Consider the following 22,332-nt stretch of genomic DNA (forward strand, 5'->3'; position numbering starts at 1 on the left):
AGTGATTCTTACATCACATAAATATAAAATCGTTTAATTTTTCTGGGTTAAACAACTCTTCACAGAGTTACTCTGGGCTTAATCATTCAACCAGCATTGACTCGATGACTCAAAATTTTACTATAATTTAGATTCCACCATTAAAATTATCCACTTTACAAGTACTCAATGTTTTAATTTAGAAATTTTGTGAAAAAATTGAAATTTCAAAGCCGCCTTCCTTTAAATCTTATTATGCATATTTTGGATTGTGAGAAAAGCAGAGAAAAGTCGTCTGTGACCACTAGTCTATATTATAATACACTTAAATCAGAACTCTCTCCCTCTCGCATGAAGCTTTTTCGTTATTTTTAAATATCAAATCCAATTTCCAAAGTTTTTATTGTTTATCAACACTCAAAATGCTTGAGACGAGAACAAGAGTTGATTGGTTTGATATTTATATCTAAATTTATTGATTTTAAAACAAAAAGTTACAAATTTTTACATTTCACTACAGCGACCACCATTACAATGCCTGAAAATGAAAAACATGAAGATTAAAAAAATGCCTAGAGGCAATGAAAGAGCATCAAAAAGTCTTATTTTAAAAGCTTTGACAGTATTGTATTATCCTGATTGGATCAGTAAATAAAAAATTTAGAAGGCAAGCATGAATTATTCCAGAATGTTAAAAACAAGAGATATTTTCATTCTGTAGGATTGGGTTCAAATCAAAAGCGGAGATCAGTAAATTTATTTTTAACACAAACCTGCTGGGTGTAATAATTTCCAGTCAACCTCCGGTCACGCTCCATCATTCGTTCATCAAATCCATCAACATTACACCTTCTTGGCTGGAAAAAAGGACAAGTAGTTGAAATTTTTCAATCTCATGTTTGATGTTTAAAAAAGAAGTGAAAAAATGGCAAATTTTGTGAGCCAATGGGCTTTTCTAAATCTTTAATATGAAGGCCAGAGTATATAACATTTTTTGGAGATTTACCCCCCGGACATTGTGACTTTTAACCCCTTGGACAGTAGGTCTAACCCCTGAACCAAACATTAGTTTAGACCCCACCCTGGACACTCAAAATTACCCTGAAATAGAGCAAAATTACCCCAAACTGAGAAAAAATATCCCCACGGACAAGGCAAATTATGTGGAATTTTCACTACCCCTTGACACTATATATCTTCCACCCCCTCCCCCATATACGAATATTTTTCTGGAAGAGCACAATCTTTTGGACTACTGGCGATTATTTAAAAGTTAAATACCAAATACTAAAATCAGTTATCACTTTAAGAAGTTCAAGAGAACCATTCAATAAAACTAGTTTGAAACCCATTTTTCAACACTGTGCCCTTATTGTTGGTTTCATAATGGGCATCTTCTCCTCTACAACAACACTACAAGTTGTAAAAATTTAAAAGGCAAGGAAAGAGATATATACCTTGCCACCATTCTGGAGTCGTTGTACAGCACTCAATCCTTTTCCTGAAAGCCACATAGCTCCACAAATGATTCCAAGTGATGGGATAATTTCGTACCACATCTTTAAAGTAAAATTTAGCGATAAAAACAGTCTTATGAGAACCAAATTTGACGAATTCTTGTCAACTGTCCGGAGAAATACTCTAGGCTCCGATCTCATCCATCATGTTGACATGTTGACATCACTAGCCCGTATTTTTGGTAACTGAAATATTGCCGAACGAATCATCTTTACAAGAAATCTGGAAAATTTGAGTTCTGCAAAATAACTATAGAACGATTGCTAAAACTCATCCACTTGGCTGACAAAACAAACATTGACTCATTTATGGCGGGAGGCTGAAAATTTCAAAAATTAAAATCGGAGCCTTGCTGGACTGCAATTTATTATCATTTAGTTCTGATGAAATGCTGCTAATTCAATAACTATGCTATTAATCATTTTATCATTGATTGGGCTTTCCTTTGTTCAAGGCCTTCCAGGTAGATATATTTTTTGATTTTCAGTAAAGTATGAGAAAACAAAAAGAAGAGCGATCCCCGCAATCAAAAAAAATCATAACAACGCTCATTAAAAATGATGTTCGTGTCTTTTCTCACTTTATTTAGCCTAGACGATCTAGCAAACAAAGTAAGTATAAGCACATTGTGCTTTTAATGATGGGCTGAAATTTTTTTTTGCATCGGAGAAACTTTTTCAAACTTTCAGCAATGATTGACGATCAAACTTTTACTATGAAAATTATCCAGCGCATTTTTTATCTTCTTACCTTCTTCATCTTCATTGAAGCAATCGAGGTTTACTGAAGTTAAGCACATAAGATATTCTTATAATTATTGATATTCACTGAAACACCATTCGTTGTGCACTGCGATGGAGTGCATGACGTAACTCGCGCGGTAACTAACACTCAGGTAGCGACTCCAGAAGTCATGCAACTTTCGTTGACGTCAAACCAAATGTTTCATTTTTCCGTGAACTTTGAACCCTTGGAACTTCTTTTCTATGTATGCTAAAGCGTTCCGGTTTTTACTAAATGAAAGCCCGTGATCTTAGCTTTCCAGTGGTATATAACACTATGGACACGGGCTAGACGGCAAATTGGTAAAATGCCGAACGTTTTGCAACATTTTGAAAATTGTTTGCCGACGGGAGAAAAAAAATTGGCAACTATCGAAGAACAAATGTGTCTGGAAACGGAGGAAAAGAGGAGGAAAATGTATTTGGAGGCTGAAACTTTGTATGTTTATCAGAAAAAAGGGTGGGTGAGGAATTCAAAAATCACAATCGCTAATTCTAGTTCATTCATTTTCATGTAGTTTTTTTAACTTTTTTGCTTCTTTAACATGGGAATGTCCCAAAAAAAAGTTTTTATTTTTGCCGAAATGGATTTTCTTTTCATTTGGGGTTTCTCCTTTCAGCAAAACTTATTCTTTACTCATAAGTTTTTGTTCCTCCGTTTCCAGAGGCCCCTTGAAAATGGGTCCTACCACCTTTTTTGACTCATTTCAACCTTTTCCAAGCTATTTTCTTCAAAAACAAAAATAAAACAATGCAATGTCTTCTTTTTTTCAAAAAAAGATATATCTTTCGTTATTTTGATAAATATACTAGATATTTTACAAATATTTTTATATAATAATATTTTAACACCATCAAAGAATTCTCCCTCCAAATTTGAGGTCTCTAGCTAAACCAGAAAAAGAGATATGCAAAATTTAAGAAGCATGACTGGAAAATTCCTTTTTTTTCTTTTTTGACACATTTTTCGAATTTTTCCAAGCTATTTTCCTAACCTTTTTTTTGACATTTTTAGTCAAATTTTTGACACTAAAATTTGAATATCTTTACAACCACTAATCCTCTGGAGGCCTATGACCCCTCATTTTCTTTCTTTTTCAAAGCTCTACAAGATAGGATAGATTTTGAAAAAAAAATTAAAACTTGAAAAATCTTCTGGAGTTGCTAACTCAGGATAGGAACAATCGCCTTTTATTAGGAGACATGTAGGTTGCTTGGGGTCGCTTGATTAGGAGACCCGTCTCCTAATAAGGAGACATAAAACTTTGATCTCAATATTCCAGACGCCCGCGCTCGATAGGATCGATCATCGGAACAGCTCGATGAAGGATCGATATGTGATTGATGGATTACTTAACGATCCGGATGGAAGATCAATAGAGGATTGATACTATCGAACCAAATTATGCGCAGTTTCTGCCTTCACAAGATAATTCAACCCGTCTCCTAATTAGGAGACGTGAACCTCCTGATTAGGAGACGGGTCCAGCAGAAAAACAATGATAAAACCATGCATAATTATTACAATATGCATGATACAGTAATTACGCATGGCTCTATCATTGTTTTTATGGTTGAACTACATCATTATACAACAGGACGTCCTCTTTGAAAAAAGGTCTATTAAGAGACGTCTCCTAATAGGGCGACTGTTCCTGACTGACTAACTCGCCTTCTGATCTGTTGGAAGATCTTATTGGGCGTTTTGACGTTACCACCCTCGGAGCAGCGGGCTCCTCTGTCTTTCTGCAACTCTTTCCACCATTTTAGATGGCCTTAACAATAGATCCAATAGGGTGCCATAATCCTGGGAAGATAATTTGTTTTGGTTTCCGGCTCTGGGAAGGAGCAATGTTTTTGGTTGTTTTCGATACGATGGGAAATGGTAAGAAACTTAAGTTTACAAGTGTCATTTAGTTTTTGCTGGCTTATAGAATGGAGGATCCAAGATGGTTTCCCTAACTGAAGAGACAGACTGGGCAGAAATTTGTCCTCTAAAAACCAGACTGCATCATTGAATTAATTGAATATTTTATTGCTTCTAGGTGACAGGATACCCCTAAAAAGTAGGCTATGTTAATCCTTGGTTAGAAAAAGCTCTGTACCTGTTTACTTTTTTCTTGTCAGATTCAACAAGCCATCAACCAACAAAATTACCACTGACATCTGAAAATTCACATGACCTTTCCACAGTAGACACTTCTAAATTATCTGCCATTATGAAGATGTTCCGAAATTACCCAATCGGGTTTACAATTGGAATTCCTCTGGGAGTTAGCGAGTGTCGGGAAATGTAAAGTTACGTAATAAGAAAAGACTGTTTTTCCGGGGGTTAAATGTTATATAAAAGAAAATTGAAACGGTTTATTTTTTTCTTCATTTATATATTTAAGTTTCCATTATCGAAATTCTAGAAATGCTAATCTGTAGACCATATTAGAAAATGTTTATATATTTCGCAAAATAAACACTTGGACATGGGGAATCGCGATTTTACAGAAATGGCAATCCTCATATGGAATAAAGCATCTTCTGAAAATTTCATTCTTCCCCATAAAATATGCAAAGATGAAAAAGAAAATTTCGTTTTCTAATTGTTTTTTCAATCTGCCATAAAATGTTATAAAATTCCTTATTCTTGAATGACACGTTCTCCTACTAAAGAGGTTTAAAAAATTACGTAAAAACAAGAAACTGTGAAAATTGATTACAAAACCTACGCCAAACCGACTTGTTCTCACTCAAGTCTGGTTTTCGTAATAAAAAGAAAGTCGTTATTCTGAACTTTGAACATGCTTTAAATGGAGGTATTTCCACTAACTGCCTAGTGTGACTAACTGGGAAAACTAACTTTAGAGATTTGGATAAGCGAGACACAAAAATTGTCGCAATTGATCTAAGATGGTGAACAAAACCTCTTCTGAGATTATGTGTGCTTTTATGAAATCAAAGGGAAAATTATTCGTCGTATGTGCTTGTATTGATGCAATAATGTTGTTGTCAAAGTGTTTTGTTGTGCTGTGTCTGAAATTTCTAGCCGTATTTCACAGTGATAAAGATATTCATGGGTAAAGTAGTACGTTGGTTTAGTTCTAATATACAGAACATTGGTTTGGAGCTCAAATAATCACAAATGAAAAGTACACACAATCATCTGTAATTGTGTGTAATTTCAAATTCAAGTATAATTTTAGCCTGTATATCCAGGCTGTAAACTATTTCAAAGTCTAGTTTTTGATATTTTATGTTCTGGTTTACAGCCTGGTCTCCTTAGAGCGTTTTGCATTCTCATATGAGAATGCAGTCCGCTTGCTTGCGCTCACTTCGTTAAAGCCGTAAGGACCAATCTACACGGCGCGGAGCAATTCTGAAGGAAAAATAGGATAGTCCTCCACTTGCTAGTGAAGATAGAGCTTTCTGTTACATGAAAACATGAAAAAGAAGAAAACAGAGGCAAGTTCATTTTCCAAGAAAACATGGTTGGTCATAATAATGTAATATGTACTAAAACTTCACTGTGCATGTGATGTTGAAGGAGAAATTCATTTTATTCAAACAAAAAAAGAGCAGTGCTCATATCCTGAGGAGTAGGAGTTGTACGCTGAAACGAAGGAGGTTATGGTGTAGCCAAGGGCCCCACTTATGCTTCTCAAATATAAAATCAGCAGACACAAAAAATTTGTTTAAAGGGAAAGAAGGAAAGAATTTCAATTACAGTAGAAAATAAATGAAATTTGAAGAAGTCACTGTAACACATAGGAAATTATTCACATCACCCATAAAGCTTTGGCCGCTGATTCGAATGTGTTTTTTTAACAGAAGTATAAAACTTTCATTTTGATCCTCTTATTTTCATACAGGAATTGTTGAGACTGTAGCTGGTGGTGGACCATCACACAAAGGCAAAGATTCTGAATGTAATAATTTTGAGCGCTCAAAAGATGGTGTTGGTTCACAAGCTAGATTTAATTACCCATGGGGCATTGCATATGATATTCATAACAACCAAGTTTATGTTGCTGATTGTGTAAGTCAATAAAAGTATGCTAGACTTTTTAGTGAAAAATAAGGGTACTTCTCCTTTTGAAAAAAGTCATTCTAGATCAAATGGGGGTTTTATATTTAAATACTCGAAAACTTAAGGTAGCGTGAGATTTAAAGGCCTAGGGTCTCCCATTATCAAAAGCATAAGAAAAATGGATTGTAAAACTATTTTCTTTATTTATGATCGTTATGCAGTTAAATTAAAGCTAGCATTCGTATTCAAAGGTTTTTTATCCGCAACATTCATTACCAATTGTTATTGTCTTGTATCCTTCTGTATTAGGGATGCATGGATTCGGAGCACAGAACTGATCTTATAAGAAGAATCGACTTAAAAACTCGTAAGATTTCTTTGACCTTATTCTTTTTTCTGTCTTGTCCAGCATTTTTTCTTGTTAAAAGAATGAACAGATGTGCAACTTAAAACTTTTCTTCCAAACAACAGGTGCTTCTTTCATTTAATTAAAAGCCTTTGACTTGTTATTTTTTAATCCAAATCATAATACAAACCCAATCTTTTTGTAAAACAGGTGGGGTTTTAGATGTTTTCAATACTTTTGAAGTGTTACACTGACTGATCACGATCAGCTGCAGAAAACTGTCCTTTTAGTGAAATTTAGTTTTCTTTTATAGTAATGACTATTGATATTTTTTGAATAGATCAAGTCACTACTGTAGCTGGCTCTACACAAGGCTTTCGTGATGGGTTCGGTCATGAAGCCCATTTTCAACATATCGCCGGTATCTTATTGGACCCTGAACTAGAAATGTTATACATTGCTGATAGTGTAAGTAATAATGTAATTTCATTTTTTGCATGATTTTTTCTCAAAGTTATTTAATGTATTAATCCTAGAGGAAGCAGAAGTAGTGATAACTCCAGCCTTCCATTATGTGAAATAGACTTTTTACTCAATTCTCTAAATTACAACTGATTTGCAAAAGAGATTTATAGGCAGATCTTTTCATAAATTTTGCCTCAGATTTATACTCTATTAGAGCCTTTGTCTGTTTTTTTTTTTAATTTATCAGATTTTCTTTTACCATTTTATCAATTTTCTTTCTTGTTTAGGGCAACAATAGAATTCGAGTGATGTATTTATCAAACTGTAAGTATCCTGTGTTCAAATTATTTCAGCTTGAATTTTACAGTTGTATGTACGAGTATGTATATTCTACCTTCTACCTGAGGAGCTCTTGTAGTTCTGTCACTTTTTCCAGATTTGCGTATTTTCATAGTGTGACAATGGAGGTCCCCAAAGAATCTTTAAAAAGGTCCATAGAAAAAAGGATAGGGAGAAACAGATTTTATATTTCAACTTCACGTCACAATCTTTTTAATCGAAGCTTATCATCTTTTTTTCAGACAAAGTGGACACAATAGCTGGGCTATCATCCAAGGGATTTGTCGATCAATCAGTTTTATCATCACACTTTAATAACCCTCAAAGTTTGGCACTAATGAGAGATAAGGATTCCAAAAGAGCATTATTTGTGTCCGACACTGTATGTCTCATTTCAATCAAATATTTAGCATTTATTTCTCCCAGCCGATTATGTTTGTAAACTTGACGATACCTAAATTCTTACTTTAGAAAGCTACCCCTAGGTGCCTCTCAGACCCGACATTATTTCACAATCACAGTCACAATCTCTTGGTACTTTTTGTTTTTACCTGCTTTATTTTACATTTTCTCTCTTGATTAGTCAAATTAAATGAAAAGTGGAAGACTTTTTAATATCAATCTTTTTTCTTATCAAATCGGTTTTTAGGACAATCATGCAATCAGAGTGATACATTTAGAGTCGGACAATACAGGTATTTACATCATCTAATGTATACGACTACAACAATCCCTACAGGAATAAGTAACTACTAATACATAGTTTGTGTCTGAACCCCCAATTTTTATTTCATTACCCCTGTATGGTGTATCCCCCCTATTTAAAAAAAATTTTGAACCTGTGCTATTTACAGCAGCAGTCCACCAGTCATTCAAAACCAAAAACATTGAAATTTGTATTTAAAATTATATGAAAAAAGAGTTTAGCATGGCGCCGCAGGGGAAAATTCAGCTATCTACACTTGTTTTTTAGCTGTCCCACACCAAATATATAAATCAATATAAAATATGATATTTTGACCAAAAGTTGTTATCCCCCTATTTTTACCAGACCCCCATTTTATTCGAAAAATCTCATACCCCTCCCCCTATAAAGCACTTTTGGAAAAGTTGGATCCCCCCTTTTAAAAAGGTGGGTTCACGCTATGTAATAACTCAACAAGATGGTCTATAAAAGATTTCTATAATCGCTGATGGGTTGACAAGTACCTTGCAATTTAGATTAATTTCCGATCTGTCGATGCTTCTTCAATTCTAAACTCTCAACTGGTTAAAGTATTATGTCTTTCCGAACTTTTTAACTCCGGGTCAAATTTAGGCTCTTTTGGTTATGTTGTTTATTTTAAGAAAGGCAGAAAGTTGAAGTGGGTAGAGTGACAAAAGAATCTTTTAACATTCATTGCAATAATGTTTTTGTTTCAGGTGATGTCAAAACAATAGCAGGAGGAAATAAAGGTTTCAAGGATGGCTACAAACTAAATGCTCGTTTCTATTTTCCTACACAAATCACTATTGACAGCCTTGGACAATATGTTTATATTTCGGATCATGTAAGTTAACAATTTAACTGCGGTAACTAAATTTTAATTTTTTTCTTGATATGCATTATTTCTCCACAAAAATTAAAAGTTATTTTTGTGATAAAAGATATCTTTTATCAACATAAAAGGGCTTGCGGAACGAGCGTTCTGTTTTCGCAAAGCGAAGAAATCTCAAAATGTACTACTCTATTATTAATGGTGAATTACAAAAAAAAGAAAAACTAATAGGACCTTACAATTCATGTTGAATTTATGGCTAGTGAGAATGTTTGAAAAATTAGAAATGTCTGAAGACAGAGGTGTTCCAAAAGCACCTGGCCTGGGGGTATTTGAAAAGTCATTTGTACTCGATTTTGTGACTTTTATAACAGCTTTAAAAAATCTTGCTGATCAAAATTACAAAAATATCTGCTCAATACAACTTTCCACAGGGTAAAAACTAGCATCATAGCTCATATTGGACTAGGGGTGTTACAGAGAGTATTCTATACAAGGCTTTTGAACTAAAAATAATTTGATGTGTCTTAAAAAAAGCATCTTCAACAAGATTCTCAATTCATCCGATTCATGCAATCGAAAAACCAAATCTTGCAATGACTTTTACCCATCTCTTGCATATAAACCTCTTGAAACATTATTAGATTGTAGTAAGGCAGCAATCATTGCATTCACATTCACAATGATTTACCCCTTTCTTGTGTTGCATAAATACGTACATCATTGTATATCAAAATTGTATATATTGGATGGGAATCGTGTAATGTTTGCTTGATATCTCAAACCACAACAAAGTCCTTCTAATTTCATGTAGAATGATTAAAAACTCCTGAAAATATTTTGTCTGTTCTTCACATCGTACGTCCTCCCCTCAACGAAAATATTACTGACCACAATCACCCAATATTCGATGTTCTTTGTAAAAGTTGTAAAATTGTTAAACAACGACAACGTGACAACAAAATCATTGTTTGGCAACAATGCCCGCTGAATGTAAAATTTAACGAGGATATTTCCAATAAAATTATAAAGTCTAAACGTTAAAATATTTTGAAATCCAAATGTTCTTTTAAATCTGACTTGACTGCTGTTTGGGTTGGTTTGATCAAGCCATAAAAATAGTTTTCGTTGAAATCAATTGATGTAATAGGAACGGTTACTCCAATCAAATTATCACAAGAATGTACCATGAAGTTTGAATGCCACAAGGTAAACAACCATTAGACCATTCTGACCATTTATCAAAAATTTCATTCAGCAGTTGACAGCCAACACATCAGCAACAAGTGGAGGATAGGACAGATCTCACCTCTCCCAGAGGAAGTGGTAAAAAAAACCTAGAATGATACTCGAGTAAAATTTCCATTAAGTATGAACAGCAGCAACGTCATTTTACAAGCAAAGGATGCCTCCAGTAGCTTAAAAAATCATCAGGATCCTGCCTTGACAAAAATCGCTATCTTTGTTTATGTTTCGCAAGTGTGCAAAAGTGAAAGTAGCACCAGATACACTTTTACTTTTTTTTAAAATATGTATGATTTTTGAAAAAAATGACAAAAACAGAACCAAAGTTTTACTAAAATTAATTTTCAATAAAATTTACGAGGTAAATGCCTCTTTTCGGTGGCTAAACAGGTGCCATTCTTCAACACAGAGCAAAGTCGACATTTATCGTCGGTGGTAGCAGTTTTGAAAACACTTTTTCGAAGATATACAAATTTACGCCCCGCGTACGCAGATCTTGCAAAAGGGTGCTACACTCCCTATTTTCTCAAAACGGTCGTTCCGCAAATATTTTACTTGGCTCTGGTTTTCATTGAGCACTCTGCAACATCAATCACAAACAATAAATTAATGTATTATTTCGTGTAAATTACATCGAATAAAATCAAAAAAAACTAATCGGAAACCCTTTATTGAATTTTAAATTTTCGCGACTAATTTGCTCTTTTGACCTGTATTAGATCTTGATTTTATAAATATGTTATGATTGACTTGAATGTATGATCCGGGTATAGGTATTAGCAATGAAATCTTTTAGGGTAAAATAATGACCGGTCTGTAAAATACCAACTGTGCAGATACCATGTCGTATATATTTGAATTTTCTTTCTATAGTATAATCATGCTATCCGAAGATTAGAGATATCAAGTGGTCTTGTCACAACCCTTACCTCAGAAGGTTTCCAGATAAGATTGGACAAAGGTGCCCCTTCGCCAGCGACGCCCACAGGGCGGCCTGTCACCATTCATTATCCAGAGGGTATCATTTATGATCCTGACTATGAGGCACTCTACGTTTGTGAATTCGTAAGTTCTTATTATAAATGTGATATTTTGAACTTTATTTGAACTTGAATTTCAAAGTTTAAAACCAAGAATAATTAAGCCGGCAATGTCCAGCAATTCACGGTTCCGTGAGAGATCTCTTTTCGTCAACGGTATCAAAAGCACAAGCGTAGCGAGCGCTCTTTTTAAAAATCTAAGGTAAACTTACTACCTTGCATTCAGTTGATAAAATAACGTTAAAATTTTGTTGAATTTTCTCTCGAATTCTCAAAAATTATTCGCACTCCACATACAATCAGGGAGAATGCCTCTTTCATGAAATAGTAGGATTTTCGCTTGGTTTGTTCATGGAGGTGTAAAGAAAAACAGGAGAAGTATGTTATTATAACCAAGCTCGCCCTACGATTTAAAAAGTTACGAGGTTTGCTTGATCATAATATCATTTATTGGGCATTTTTAATGAGCTCTTTTGTCAATTGGTGAAATCTTATTGGCTCATTTCAGTTTTAAAAATTAGATGAGACGAGATCCATTGTTTCTGACATCGGTGTAAGAAAATATTTGGACTAAAAAAGGCCTGTAAACTTGGCAATCCTTCATCAAATGACAACATTTTTCAATTATTAATGTTTTCTTCAATGTGAAATCAATTGCTTGATATTCTCCTCCAAAATTCTCCAGCGACTTTTTGTCTAAAAATTGATTCTGAAATCGTGCGGGGGGTCAACATTTATAATACCAACCCATAGCCCAAAAAACTGACTTTTGACCTTTTGAGCTAAGTTAACACCACCACCCCGAAATTGGTATCGATACCAACTTGAAAATCATAATTTTCAGAAAAAGGGGGGACCCACCCCCTTATTTTGGTATCGATACCAGCTTGAAAATCATAATTTTCAGAAAAAGGGGGGACCCACCCCCTTAATTTGGTATCGATACCAACATGCCTTTTTGAATTTGACATAATATCATGGGACCCACCCCCTAATTTAGTACCAATACCAATCTAACAAATTTGAGTTTAAAGCTGTTTAAAGGGGACCCATCCCCTCCCACACAAACAGGGTACTCTTCAACACAACACAAAAAATGTCATATGCTAAAATAGAAAATGACTGAAAACTGACAATATAATAAAAACAAACCCAATGAAGCTAGCAAAATCAATTGAATTAATATTATCTGAATATAATTGATGTGAAAAAACTAGGAGAAGCTATTATTAGTACATAATTTTAGAACAGAATAGATTCACTCATTACCAAATGCTATCACAGAAAAAATGTTTTTGCTTCAGCCTTGATCAAAAATAAAACTTGAAAATATCGAAAAAGTCCAAAATAAACAAACTTCAAAGTCATTTATACTTATTACTCATTTACAGTCATTATACTCAAAAGCTAAAACAAATCCCTGAAACCTGTTTAGACTGATATGTACCCCGGGGTATTTTCTAGCTATAAGAGCAAAAATTAGGAAAGTTTTGCTGTCATTTTGATATGGATACCAACTTTCTGAATCATATTATTTAAAAAAAGGGGTACCCATCCCCTAATTTGGTATCAATACCAACTGAGGATAACTCTTTTTTTCTAAAAAAGGGGGACCCACCCCCATCAATACCAACTTGACTTTTCAGACTTTTAAAGAAAAAAAAGACACCACCACCCGGCTATGGGTCTGGTATCTGGATGTTGACCCCCCCCCCCTGGCTTATGAATAACTTTCCATTGCCTAGCTTATTTTCGAAACAAAATTTAACGGATAACGAAATGGAACATAAACTTTTTTTGTTGGGCTAAGTTTTATTTAATTCTCGTATATAGAAGGCTAATATCTTCAATACTGATAGTTGGAATGTTCAGAGCAAACTTGAGTTCTACTAAAGAGTCTTATTTCATCGGGTGAAATTTCTTTTGATACATTTTATAAAAGAAATCAAAAGACTTTAACGACCGATTACCGACAGATTAAACTCCTGTTTTTCTTTGTACCTCCATGGTTTGTTAGATAACCAACCGTCTATAAAAAATGCCATTTACAAGTAAAAAGTTCTCATTTAGATTCATTACAAGGTCCCCTTTTACTTCTCATTATCTAGAAGAAATCTTACCAAGACAGTTTCTAATTGATTGATTGGCATTCTCAAAAATATATATTTGAAACCTCAAAATCTGAGAAATTAACATATTTACATGATTTTTGTTTGATACACCCTCGTACCTTCGATGAATTCGCAGGCACCCTATTAGCTTATTTTTTTGCTAATCTCATTTTCTAAGAGGTATAGCATATGGGAACTACTGAAAGTTTTAAAATTTGCGTATTTTCTTCTTTATCCAGCAAACTCATGTTATCCAAGTGGTGAATTTAAAAGGTAATTTCAACTTATGCAAAACTTGTATATATCTTGCAAATTAGTTTGTTAGCCATCGACCATATTGATAAATATAACTTATCCTATATAATCCTATGAACCTATACAATAACTCTTGCACAAAAGGCGATTGGTTCGATTCATGATATGTACTTGTAATGTATTTTGATATTACGTCACTTTTACAACAGATGATTGGTTACAAGAGATACACCGGGAGGAGAAAAATAACAACATAAAAATGATGAAATAACATCAAAATCTTAAATCATTGTATCGAAAGAGGATATTACAATCTAATTTGTTTCGTTTCTTTTTCAAATTTAGGTTTTGTAAAACCATTAGCAGGTTCAGGATTTCAAGGCCGTAAGGACGGTGTTGGACAGACAGCGAAGTTTTACCATCCATCCGGGATGACCTTCGATCGCAAATCAAGAAGACTGTTTGTGTCTGATCAGGTATGTTGTACGATATTACGATATCGTGTTATCGAAATTTTAGTTCATTCCCTTTAACTGTTCACTAATCTTCGTTCTGCTTGCATTTTTCAACGAATACTTCAAAGTCTAACTATACTGTTAAAAGATGAATCAGAGCACTGTAATTTTTGAGAAAAACAAATCAAAAAACTTTAGAATACAGTACACGCTTTTTTTTATAGTAATGGTGTAAATCCATTTCATCATGGATATTCTTAACTTTTTTGGGAAAATCATCCTAAAATATTCTTACAGCATTCTTAGGTTAAGATTTTAATTCAGACTAGATTTAACATTTAGTACGTACGTCTCAAGCATAAAATGACATTTTTGTGAAAGAAGTGAGCCTTACTTAGGGGTAGTTAGCAATTTATAATTGAAAATGCTCTAAAAATGGCATTCTTAGTTTGAGTAGCAAAATTCCATGATGGTGATATTCTTAGCATTATTCTTAGATTTTTAGCTATTTTCATCATGGACATTCTTATAAAGTGTATTTTTATAAATGAAAAAAAGCGTGTATGAAGATAAAAAATGAAGAAGAAAAAAAGAATTTTCCCACAAAGAATAGTGCACATTTAAAGCGAATAGATTTTAGTAATCTCATTGCTTTGAGGGAGGGAGATTAGGAATAAATTTCACGAGTGAAACGATAGAACAAATTCGAAATGTAGACGAATGAAATTCATCCGTATTTAAACTTGGAATTCTTTGCCAACCTGGCGATAAATACGTTCTAAACCAGTCAATTAACCATGTCTGGCAAGATAATTGTGAGCGGAATATTATCGTGTCATATTCTTTTGAAAAATATTAAAAATCAAGATGACAAAATAAAAAGAAAATCTTAGTGCATCTTAAATCTTAGAAGATCATTACAGTATTGTGAACAAAATTTTCAAAAATATTTATTCAATCAAAAGATACAGCCCAAAAGTTATGACTGTTTTGACTTGAACCGTAAAAAAAAACCCGTCTTTTTTAAGGCAACAAACCATTTAAAGCCACAACGAACTGTTTTTTTAAATTGATAAAAACTTCAAATATATTTTGATTTTAAAGACGTGTACAAACACCACCTGAGAAAAAAAATGCCAATCTGGACTTCTTTTTATTCATGCGGGTTAAAAAACAGGGCGTTATGGATCAGGATCCAGGCCTACCGGTACCGGACAGATAAACCGGGCGATCCATACTTTCACTTTTCGGGTGATCTGATATGATACCAGTGGCAATTAATGCGTTAAACATTACTTTCACTTCTCCTCGTTTCCAATGTCACTTTTCTTCCCACGGCATCATCCATCTTAGAATGAACTACTCCTTCGCTGTTACTCAAAACCGTCAGTTTCGGTATGCCAACCATACTCCTGAATTCATTTCGAAATCTCTTATTAGACGAACCATAAATGAAAACGTTGCCAACACAATTACCAAAAGTGATCATTGAAAGAGTAGAATCTATCAATTCACCTTCACAAGTGTAGTAAAACGACTGGTCAAATGTTAAATATAATTGATATATAATGAATGGTAACCACAACACGAAGAAGGAAATTCCAAGATAGATAAACGGTCGTGTGTTTTTCAAATTTCGTGCAACCGCTACACTGCTTTTCTTCTTCAATTTTCGTGAATTATCATCCCCCGCACGCCTCTGTAAAGTTTTTATTTCACGTAATTTATGTTTCAATAGCGTTTTGAAAATGTAACCGTAACTTATGAAATTGACTATTGAAGGGATGACAAAATTCAAAGCTAGTATTGCTTTCTCGAACGAATGCGGTACGTAGAAATCATAATACCCTTTCTCAGGCCAGCGTTGTAAGACCCAGAACAACGTAAAAGTAATTATAGCTTGGAACCAGATACATGTGACGAGCAAGGTTACCGACTTCTTTGTCACAATATAAACATACTTAAACGGATAATAAATTGTGATGAATTTCTCTATGCTAATCGCCATTAAGCTTAGTATAGAAAGCGAAGTCAAGGCGTACCATATTGCATTTTGAAAAACAGTAGCCGTGGGACTAAATATGTAGTACTCATAATCATAAGTTAAGTACGACGCAACTTCCATTGGTAGAGCTATAACTGTATTCAACCAATCAGAGAACGCTAGCATGAAAACGAGGCCGTATGTTGGTTTATGGAATGTTCGATTCTTGGCAATAATAATGCAAATGATACCGTTCCCGATGAAGGATATTACACCAAAAACAGTTACCAAGATTCCGAGAGTATAGTTTAGTGTGACCATTGTTGAGGAACTGTAACATTCTGCAAAATGGTGGTCATTGTCATCGTCTCCGGTTGTATTTATGAAGGGTGATGGTTGAGTTGTAGTGTTAAGAGTGCTGATAGCCATTTCATTAACAGGTTTTTTAGCAAACCTTTATTACTTTTTAATACTGTTATTTAAAAATGATCAGTTGAATGGATTAAGTATATTTTCTTTTTAGATCCCCAAATAAATTCTGACCAATATTATGACGTTTATAAATCACACAACTGATGAAGCACGAATTTTGTTTGTACCCTTTTTTAAAGAATAAAAGGAAACTGAGACTTTCTCGTTTAAGAAATAAAACTAAATAAAAACGCTGTAGGAAGAAAGATTACACCCAACCAGTATAATCACTTTACAAAGATCTAAAAATGATTATTTTTTAACGAAGAAACCAAGTTTTCCTACCACGATTTCAAGCTGTAAACTTCTTTATTTTCAAAATGTGAATTTTTAATCTAAAAAAACCTTCAAAACGGCTGACTCAAATTTACATGACAGTTTTCTGTGTTTGTTTTCAATCATTTAAGTTTTTTTGAAGACCAAACAAGTTATTGCAGTTTGCAATCCAAAAACTATTGTAATATTCCCTTCTTGTTCTTTTCTAAAAAAAAATTTCCCATCGAGTATCTGCAATAAGAAATTAATATTTTTCATAGCATCTCAGTACCATATCAAACATTATCCCTTTTCGTCGAAGTTCTTTTTGTGCTGTGTACTCAGTATTTTTAGATTATTTTGACAAATTCTTAAAACACTCACCAAAATTAAGAGCTTGGAAAATTATTTTATAAAGCCTCATTTTTCTCGAAGTATGATTTAGAAACTTATATCGGATATCCAGGGGGTTAACGATTTTTTTTTCAAAAGTGGATATCCCGGGGGTTAAATATCTACAAGGGAGCGGATATCCAGGGGGTAAAGTATCTTTTCAATTAAAAAATACGATATCCAGGGGTAAGAATCTTTATAAACGAGAGGATATCCAGAGGGTTGAGCATATTTTTAAGAGTGGATATCTTTGATGGGGGTCTTTACTATTAAAGTATGATATCTAGGGGATTCAATACTGCGAAAAATCAATAGCCTCTACAGTGGGGGTAAAGTTTTTTTCTGGAAAAGCCCATTAATGGTCTCATATTTAAATTACACTATAAAAATTTTTATATGCTATTTAGCAACTAACATCACCAATCCACCCTAAACATAATTTGATGCTCAAACCTTCAAAACATACAAAACTTATGAAAGCTGAGGAAGTTTCTTATACAAGGGTTTAGTAGATATAATTTTTAGAGGCTCAATGTCTCGTTTGATCCTGCAAAACGTGTCTACCCTATTATACCTAGAAATACTTAAATACTTCAAAGAAGAATATAAAACCAAAAGCCAATAATATATATTTTATGGAAAGAAACTAGAAACCGAAACCAAGTTTTCAAAAGGACGCTGTTAGGTCTTCTATCTTCTTAATGATTGTAGCAACTCATGTTTTAATTTTTTTTTGATTTACTTTTCTGTTATTTAATCAGCAACATTTCAAATTATTTTTTATCCAAACATTCTTTCGCCCCTCCTCATTTTTGAGCAGATTATCGCTTTCCCAGGCCCCTTTCATATAATTTTATCGTAGAAACTAATTCGGCGTACTGAATCTTATAAAACTGATAAAATTAAGACGATTTTGTGAATGTTTAAGGCCTGTTCTACTTATTACAGTTCATGCCCAGGCCAGACAATATAGCTCGATTTAATAAATCGAACCAAATTGGATTTTATCGATCAATTGAAATTTGATTGACAAACGCGATTGAAACTGTACGATTAACAGACGAGATCGAACATCAAAGTTGTAAACTAACCAATCGAATTAAGCTTATAGCCCCTTTTGATTATGATTCCATGTGGCTCGATAATTCGAATATCATCAGTCGATTGCGCGCGATTAAGCGTTAAAGTTTAGTTTTCTCTGAAATTTAGCCTGTGAGTAGCTTTTGTTTTCTAGGCTGGAAAGTGTGCCGTATTTCGGTAGGAAATCTAATCTCATAACCGATCACCATTGCCAAGGCATATGATGATCTGAAAAGTTTATCCAGCGGAATTTTACAAAACCGCGTTTTCGGTGTCTGGGAAAAAAACAATGACACGTGACCAGATACCGGTATCCGATTGGCCCGCAGTTTTCAAGATATATTTATCATTTTATAGGAAACAATATTTTGTAAGAATTAATGCCCTTTGAGCACGTGAAAATATCATGGTTACAAAACTGTAAACAGTATCATTTAATTTGGAGTTTTTAGACCTTTTCAAGCCAAAAAATACTTTCCTGAACTTAGAGTTGGTATTTGTTTATCTTCCAAATCTATTAAAAAGTTCTCATGAAAGGTTTTGGAAGTCTGATTGCAAAAAGTATGCAACCCAAAAAACTGATCATCGAAACCGCTTAAAAAAGCTCAACAAACATAAAATTTCACCAATATTTTATCCAAAAAGAGTATCCAAATATCCAACAATACAAATAGAGCCTAAACTAGTCAACCTCTTGGTATTTAAATCAATTTTTTTGTTGGTTGAATACCTGTGACAGACATTTCGCACACGTTAAGTTATACTTATTCTGATAAAATGCTTCATTCCTCCTAGTAATCAAGCAGATAGCAAGAGAAAAGTAATCATTACATAAGAGAACATACCTGTAATAATTAAAAGCCACGGTCGCCCACGCATTCAAAGACGGCCCGAGCAAATCGATAAATTTTATGCGAATGCCGCGATTGAATCGTGAAAAGTACTCTGAAATTTCAGAGTGTCGGCCATCAAAGAAAACCCGAGAACTTTCGCAGGTGTTCTTGCAGAACCATCCCCTTTAGAGCGCATGCGTGGAATGCGTGGAACACGAAGAGCTGCTTGGAGGTTATAGGAAATCCGGCCTAGACCACGTGACATTACAATTTAATTCCAGCGCTTGACCGATCAGAAGTTTCGCGGGTTTTCGAAAACATTAGCAACAATTCACTGTGATATTCACTTTTTTTTTGCTTGGAAAGCCCTTTGGATGACACTCTTTCATTGAATCTTTTCTTTGTTTGTTAGTTGTGATTTGATTGGTAAGGCTTTCATGACTGTCGTAGTTCGTAGAAAACTTGGCTACTCCATACAGCGTCCTAGATTTTTACAAAGGACGAAAAACTCTACTCTGTGCCCATTAGTTAAAGGATAAAGAGAAAGGGAAGAATACAGTGATAAACCGTGATAAACAGTGGCACCACTTTTTTGACATCTTTCGAAAAGAAGCATCTGACTGTCCTGACTGTCATTATTTATTGCCGACCCAAAAAAATATCAGCGTTTTGATTGGTGGAGAGCTTCGAGATATTTGCGATATTTCATATTTCTTTAGTCTGGAAATATGACCGCGTTGACTTTTGGGGGACTGGGTAAGCGGCGGGAGAAAAATCAAAACAAAACAGCCGAAAAGAACTGACTTTCGGAGAAACTGGCTTGGGAATCAAAGGGAAAAACGCAACAAAAATATGTTCAGATTAACTTTTACTTTGGAGTTCTTCCATAAAAGGCACTAAAATCAAATCTGATGAACTAAGAAATTGTAAAACTACTTGACACGACCCAAATATTTTCAGCTTTTGGTATAAAATTCGTCCGTATGTAACCAAACAGTTTTTTATCAATGCATACAAAAACTTGAGATTCTTGAATGTTTGCCAGTAAGATTTCTCATAACATAGCAAGGGAAGTGGTGATTTTTGAAAAGTTCTCTCCTCCTAATTCTCCTTCTTGACGAGGTACGTCCTTGAATTGTAAACTCAACAATCATTTATACATCTTCCTTCTAAAATTCGAAACAATTAAAGCTTGACGATAATCAAGAAAGTATCCAAATTGTTTTGCTCTTGAAAAAAATGTTGTTCTTTAACCATTATTACAAGCATACATTTCCATCATGGAACTCCTTTTCTCTGCTAGGATTCTTTTCCATGCATCGAAACAAAAACATAGAAAAAGACTGAATGTTATCAATCTGATTAATCCAACGATGAAGGGTTCCTTCTCTATCGAAACAATACTGTACACCATCTGCATTTTGAATTATCAATCTAGAAACTTTCAAATACATCTCTGAAAAATCTGCAACTCTTCAAAACAAAACTTCTCGATCGTAAAATGATCGAAAATGCTCCTCTGTTTTGTTTTTGTGTGAATATTGTCGGCGGGAACATATCGAATGTTTTATTGTTCGAATCTAACGTTCGAATTAGATTTTCGAATAAAGACATTCGAAACTACACAGAAGAAAGAATCAAGGCGGAAGTAAGTTTTAAAACAAAAACAAAAAGAAATTTATATCAGGACAATTTTTTTGAGTCGACAATAAATTAGTTATCACATGACTTCTCGTACAATACTAGATATTTTACTCGTTCCGAGATTTGGATGACACTCTTTCATTGAATCTTTTCTTTGTTTGTTAGTTGTGATTTGATTGGTAAGGCTTTCATGACTGTCGTAGTTCGTAGAAAACTTGGCTACTCCATACAGCGTCCTAGATTTTTACAAAGGACGAAAAACTCTACTCTGTGCCCATTAGTTAAAGGATAAAGAGAAAGGGAAGAATACAGTGATAAACCGTGATAAACAGTGGCACCACTTTTTTGACATCTTTCGAAAAGAAGCATCTGACTGTCCTGACTGTCATTATATATGCTTGGTTATATTTTTTTTTCAGTACAACCATCTTGTTAGAAGTATTTCCGCACTTGGATCCAAAAAGAAGTTCTTAAGAGGTAAGAGTGACGTACTAAAGTCTGTTTTCATTCAATCTCAGTCCTATTCAGGGCTCCTACAACTCAGATGAATAATCAAGCATTCAAGGACGAATTTAAAATCTTACTCTAAACCTTGGCTTGATACTTAAACTAACAAAACTTAGAATAAGAAATAATGTTATAATGATGTGAGTCCTCACCATGTGGGAATATTCTACCTCCTTATGAAGTAGGAAAGCTTAGCGCTGTCAGGACGCTGTCGATTCTACATACGAAAGACATAGATACCATTAAAAAACTCAGTAAAATATCTTTTGATTTTCTTTTTAGTGGCGAAAAAAGCAGAACAGATGATCACTAACAAAGGCTCCATAAACACATCCTCTTCTTCAACACAGACCATGTATATTGCTGGTGGTTTTCTACTGGTCATGTTTGGTGCTGTCGTCATAAGACCTTTGTTCAGGCTAGTCTACAAGCTAGTCAACAGTGAGCAATCACAAAATCTACTATACAGGGATTGAGTTTTTATGCTACTGCCACTAGTCCTTAGTCTGTTGCTGACCTATTAAGACAAGAGTTACTGTTGCTGAAACATTTAATACAGAGTGGTCTACAGAATCCGCTTTAAAGACTAGTAACGAACACTGCTGCACAGGAACAGAGTTTCTTCTTATTGCCATTAGACCCTTTTCTGTTGCTGCACATTTAATACAGAGTGGTCTACAGAATCCGCTTTAAAGACCAGTAACGAACACTGCTGCACAGGAACAGAATTTCTTCTTATTGCCATTAGACCCTTTTCTGTTGCTGCACAGTTAAATAAAGTTTTGAAATACCGGGTGCGCCACAAAAAAGTTTCTCTCTTTAAAAAGTTTTGAAGAGAGAATTTTTTTGTGGCGCACCCGGTATTTTTTTGGGAAAAGCTTCAAATACATGTTTTTTTTTTATAAGCAAGTGTATGCCCCTTGGTCAGGCTCGAGTATGCTTAAGCTTTCAAAGCATCCAGACATAGAATATGCTTATTATATGCTTAAGAATTATTATGCTTTTGATTCACCCAACCAAATTTTTTAGTAAAATCTTTAAAATTTTGTTAATATTCGATTCAAAAAACATTTA

General features: G+C 34.1%; 2 protein-coding genes and 1 long non-coding RNA gene across 3 annotated transcripts; 1 reads left to right on the forward strand and 2 right to left on the reverse strand.

Moving 5' to 3' along the window:
• Positions 1 to 427: 427 nt before the first annotated feature.
• On the reverse strand, positions 428 to 1,688 carry LOC136820831 (uncharacterized). The gene is made up of 3 exons (XR_010848648.1): positions 1,437 to 1,688; positions 753 to 836; positions 428 to 517 (listed from the first exon to the last, which is right to left on the reverse strand). It is a non-coding gene; the product is annotated as an uncharacterized lncRNA (long non-coding RNA).
• An 86-nt stretch (positions 1,689 to 1,774) lies between these two features.
• Positions 1,775 to 22,139, forward strand: LOC136820827 (NHL repeat-containing protein 2-like). Its single transcript, XM_067077062.1, has 13 exons — positions 1,775 to 1,960; positions 6,140 to 6,306; positions 6,607 to 6,664; positions 6,984 to 7,111; positions 7,396 to 7,432; positions 7,690 to 7,829; positions 8,097 to 8,142; positions 8,870 to 8,997; positions 11,104 to 11,295; positions 13,621 to 13,654; positions 13,982 to 14,112; positions 21,171 to 21,228; positions 21,541 to 22,139. Exons 1-13 carry the CDS (start codon positions 1,906 to 1,908, stop codon positions 21,732 to 21,734), a joined length of 1,368 nt encoding a protein of 455 aa, XP_066933163.1. The 5' UTR covers positions 1,775 to 1,905; the 3' UTR covers positions 21,735 to 22,139.
• LOC136820828 (neuromedin-U receptor 2-like) lies at positions 15,203 to 16,559 on the reverse strand. Its single transcript, XM_067077063.1, has one exon. The coding sequence runs from the start codon at positions 16,502 to 16,504 to the stop codon at positions 15,377 to 15,379; it is 1,128 nt and encodes a 375-aa protein (XP_066933164.1). The 5' UTR covers positions 16,505 to 16,559; the 3' UTR covers positions 15,203 to 15,376.
• Positions 22,140 to 22,332: the final 193 nt, after the last annotated feature.

The sequence above is a fragment of the Clytia hemisphaerica genome, unplaced genomic scaffold, assembly GCF_902728285.1.
Source record: "Clytia hemisphaerica strain Z4C2 unplaced genomic scaffold, Clytia hemisphaerica genome assembly, whole genome shotgun sequence".
Taxonomy (NCBI): domain Eukaryota; kingdom Metazoa; phylum Cnidaria; class Hydrozoa; order Leptothecata; family Clytiidae; genus Clytia; species Clytia hemisphaerica.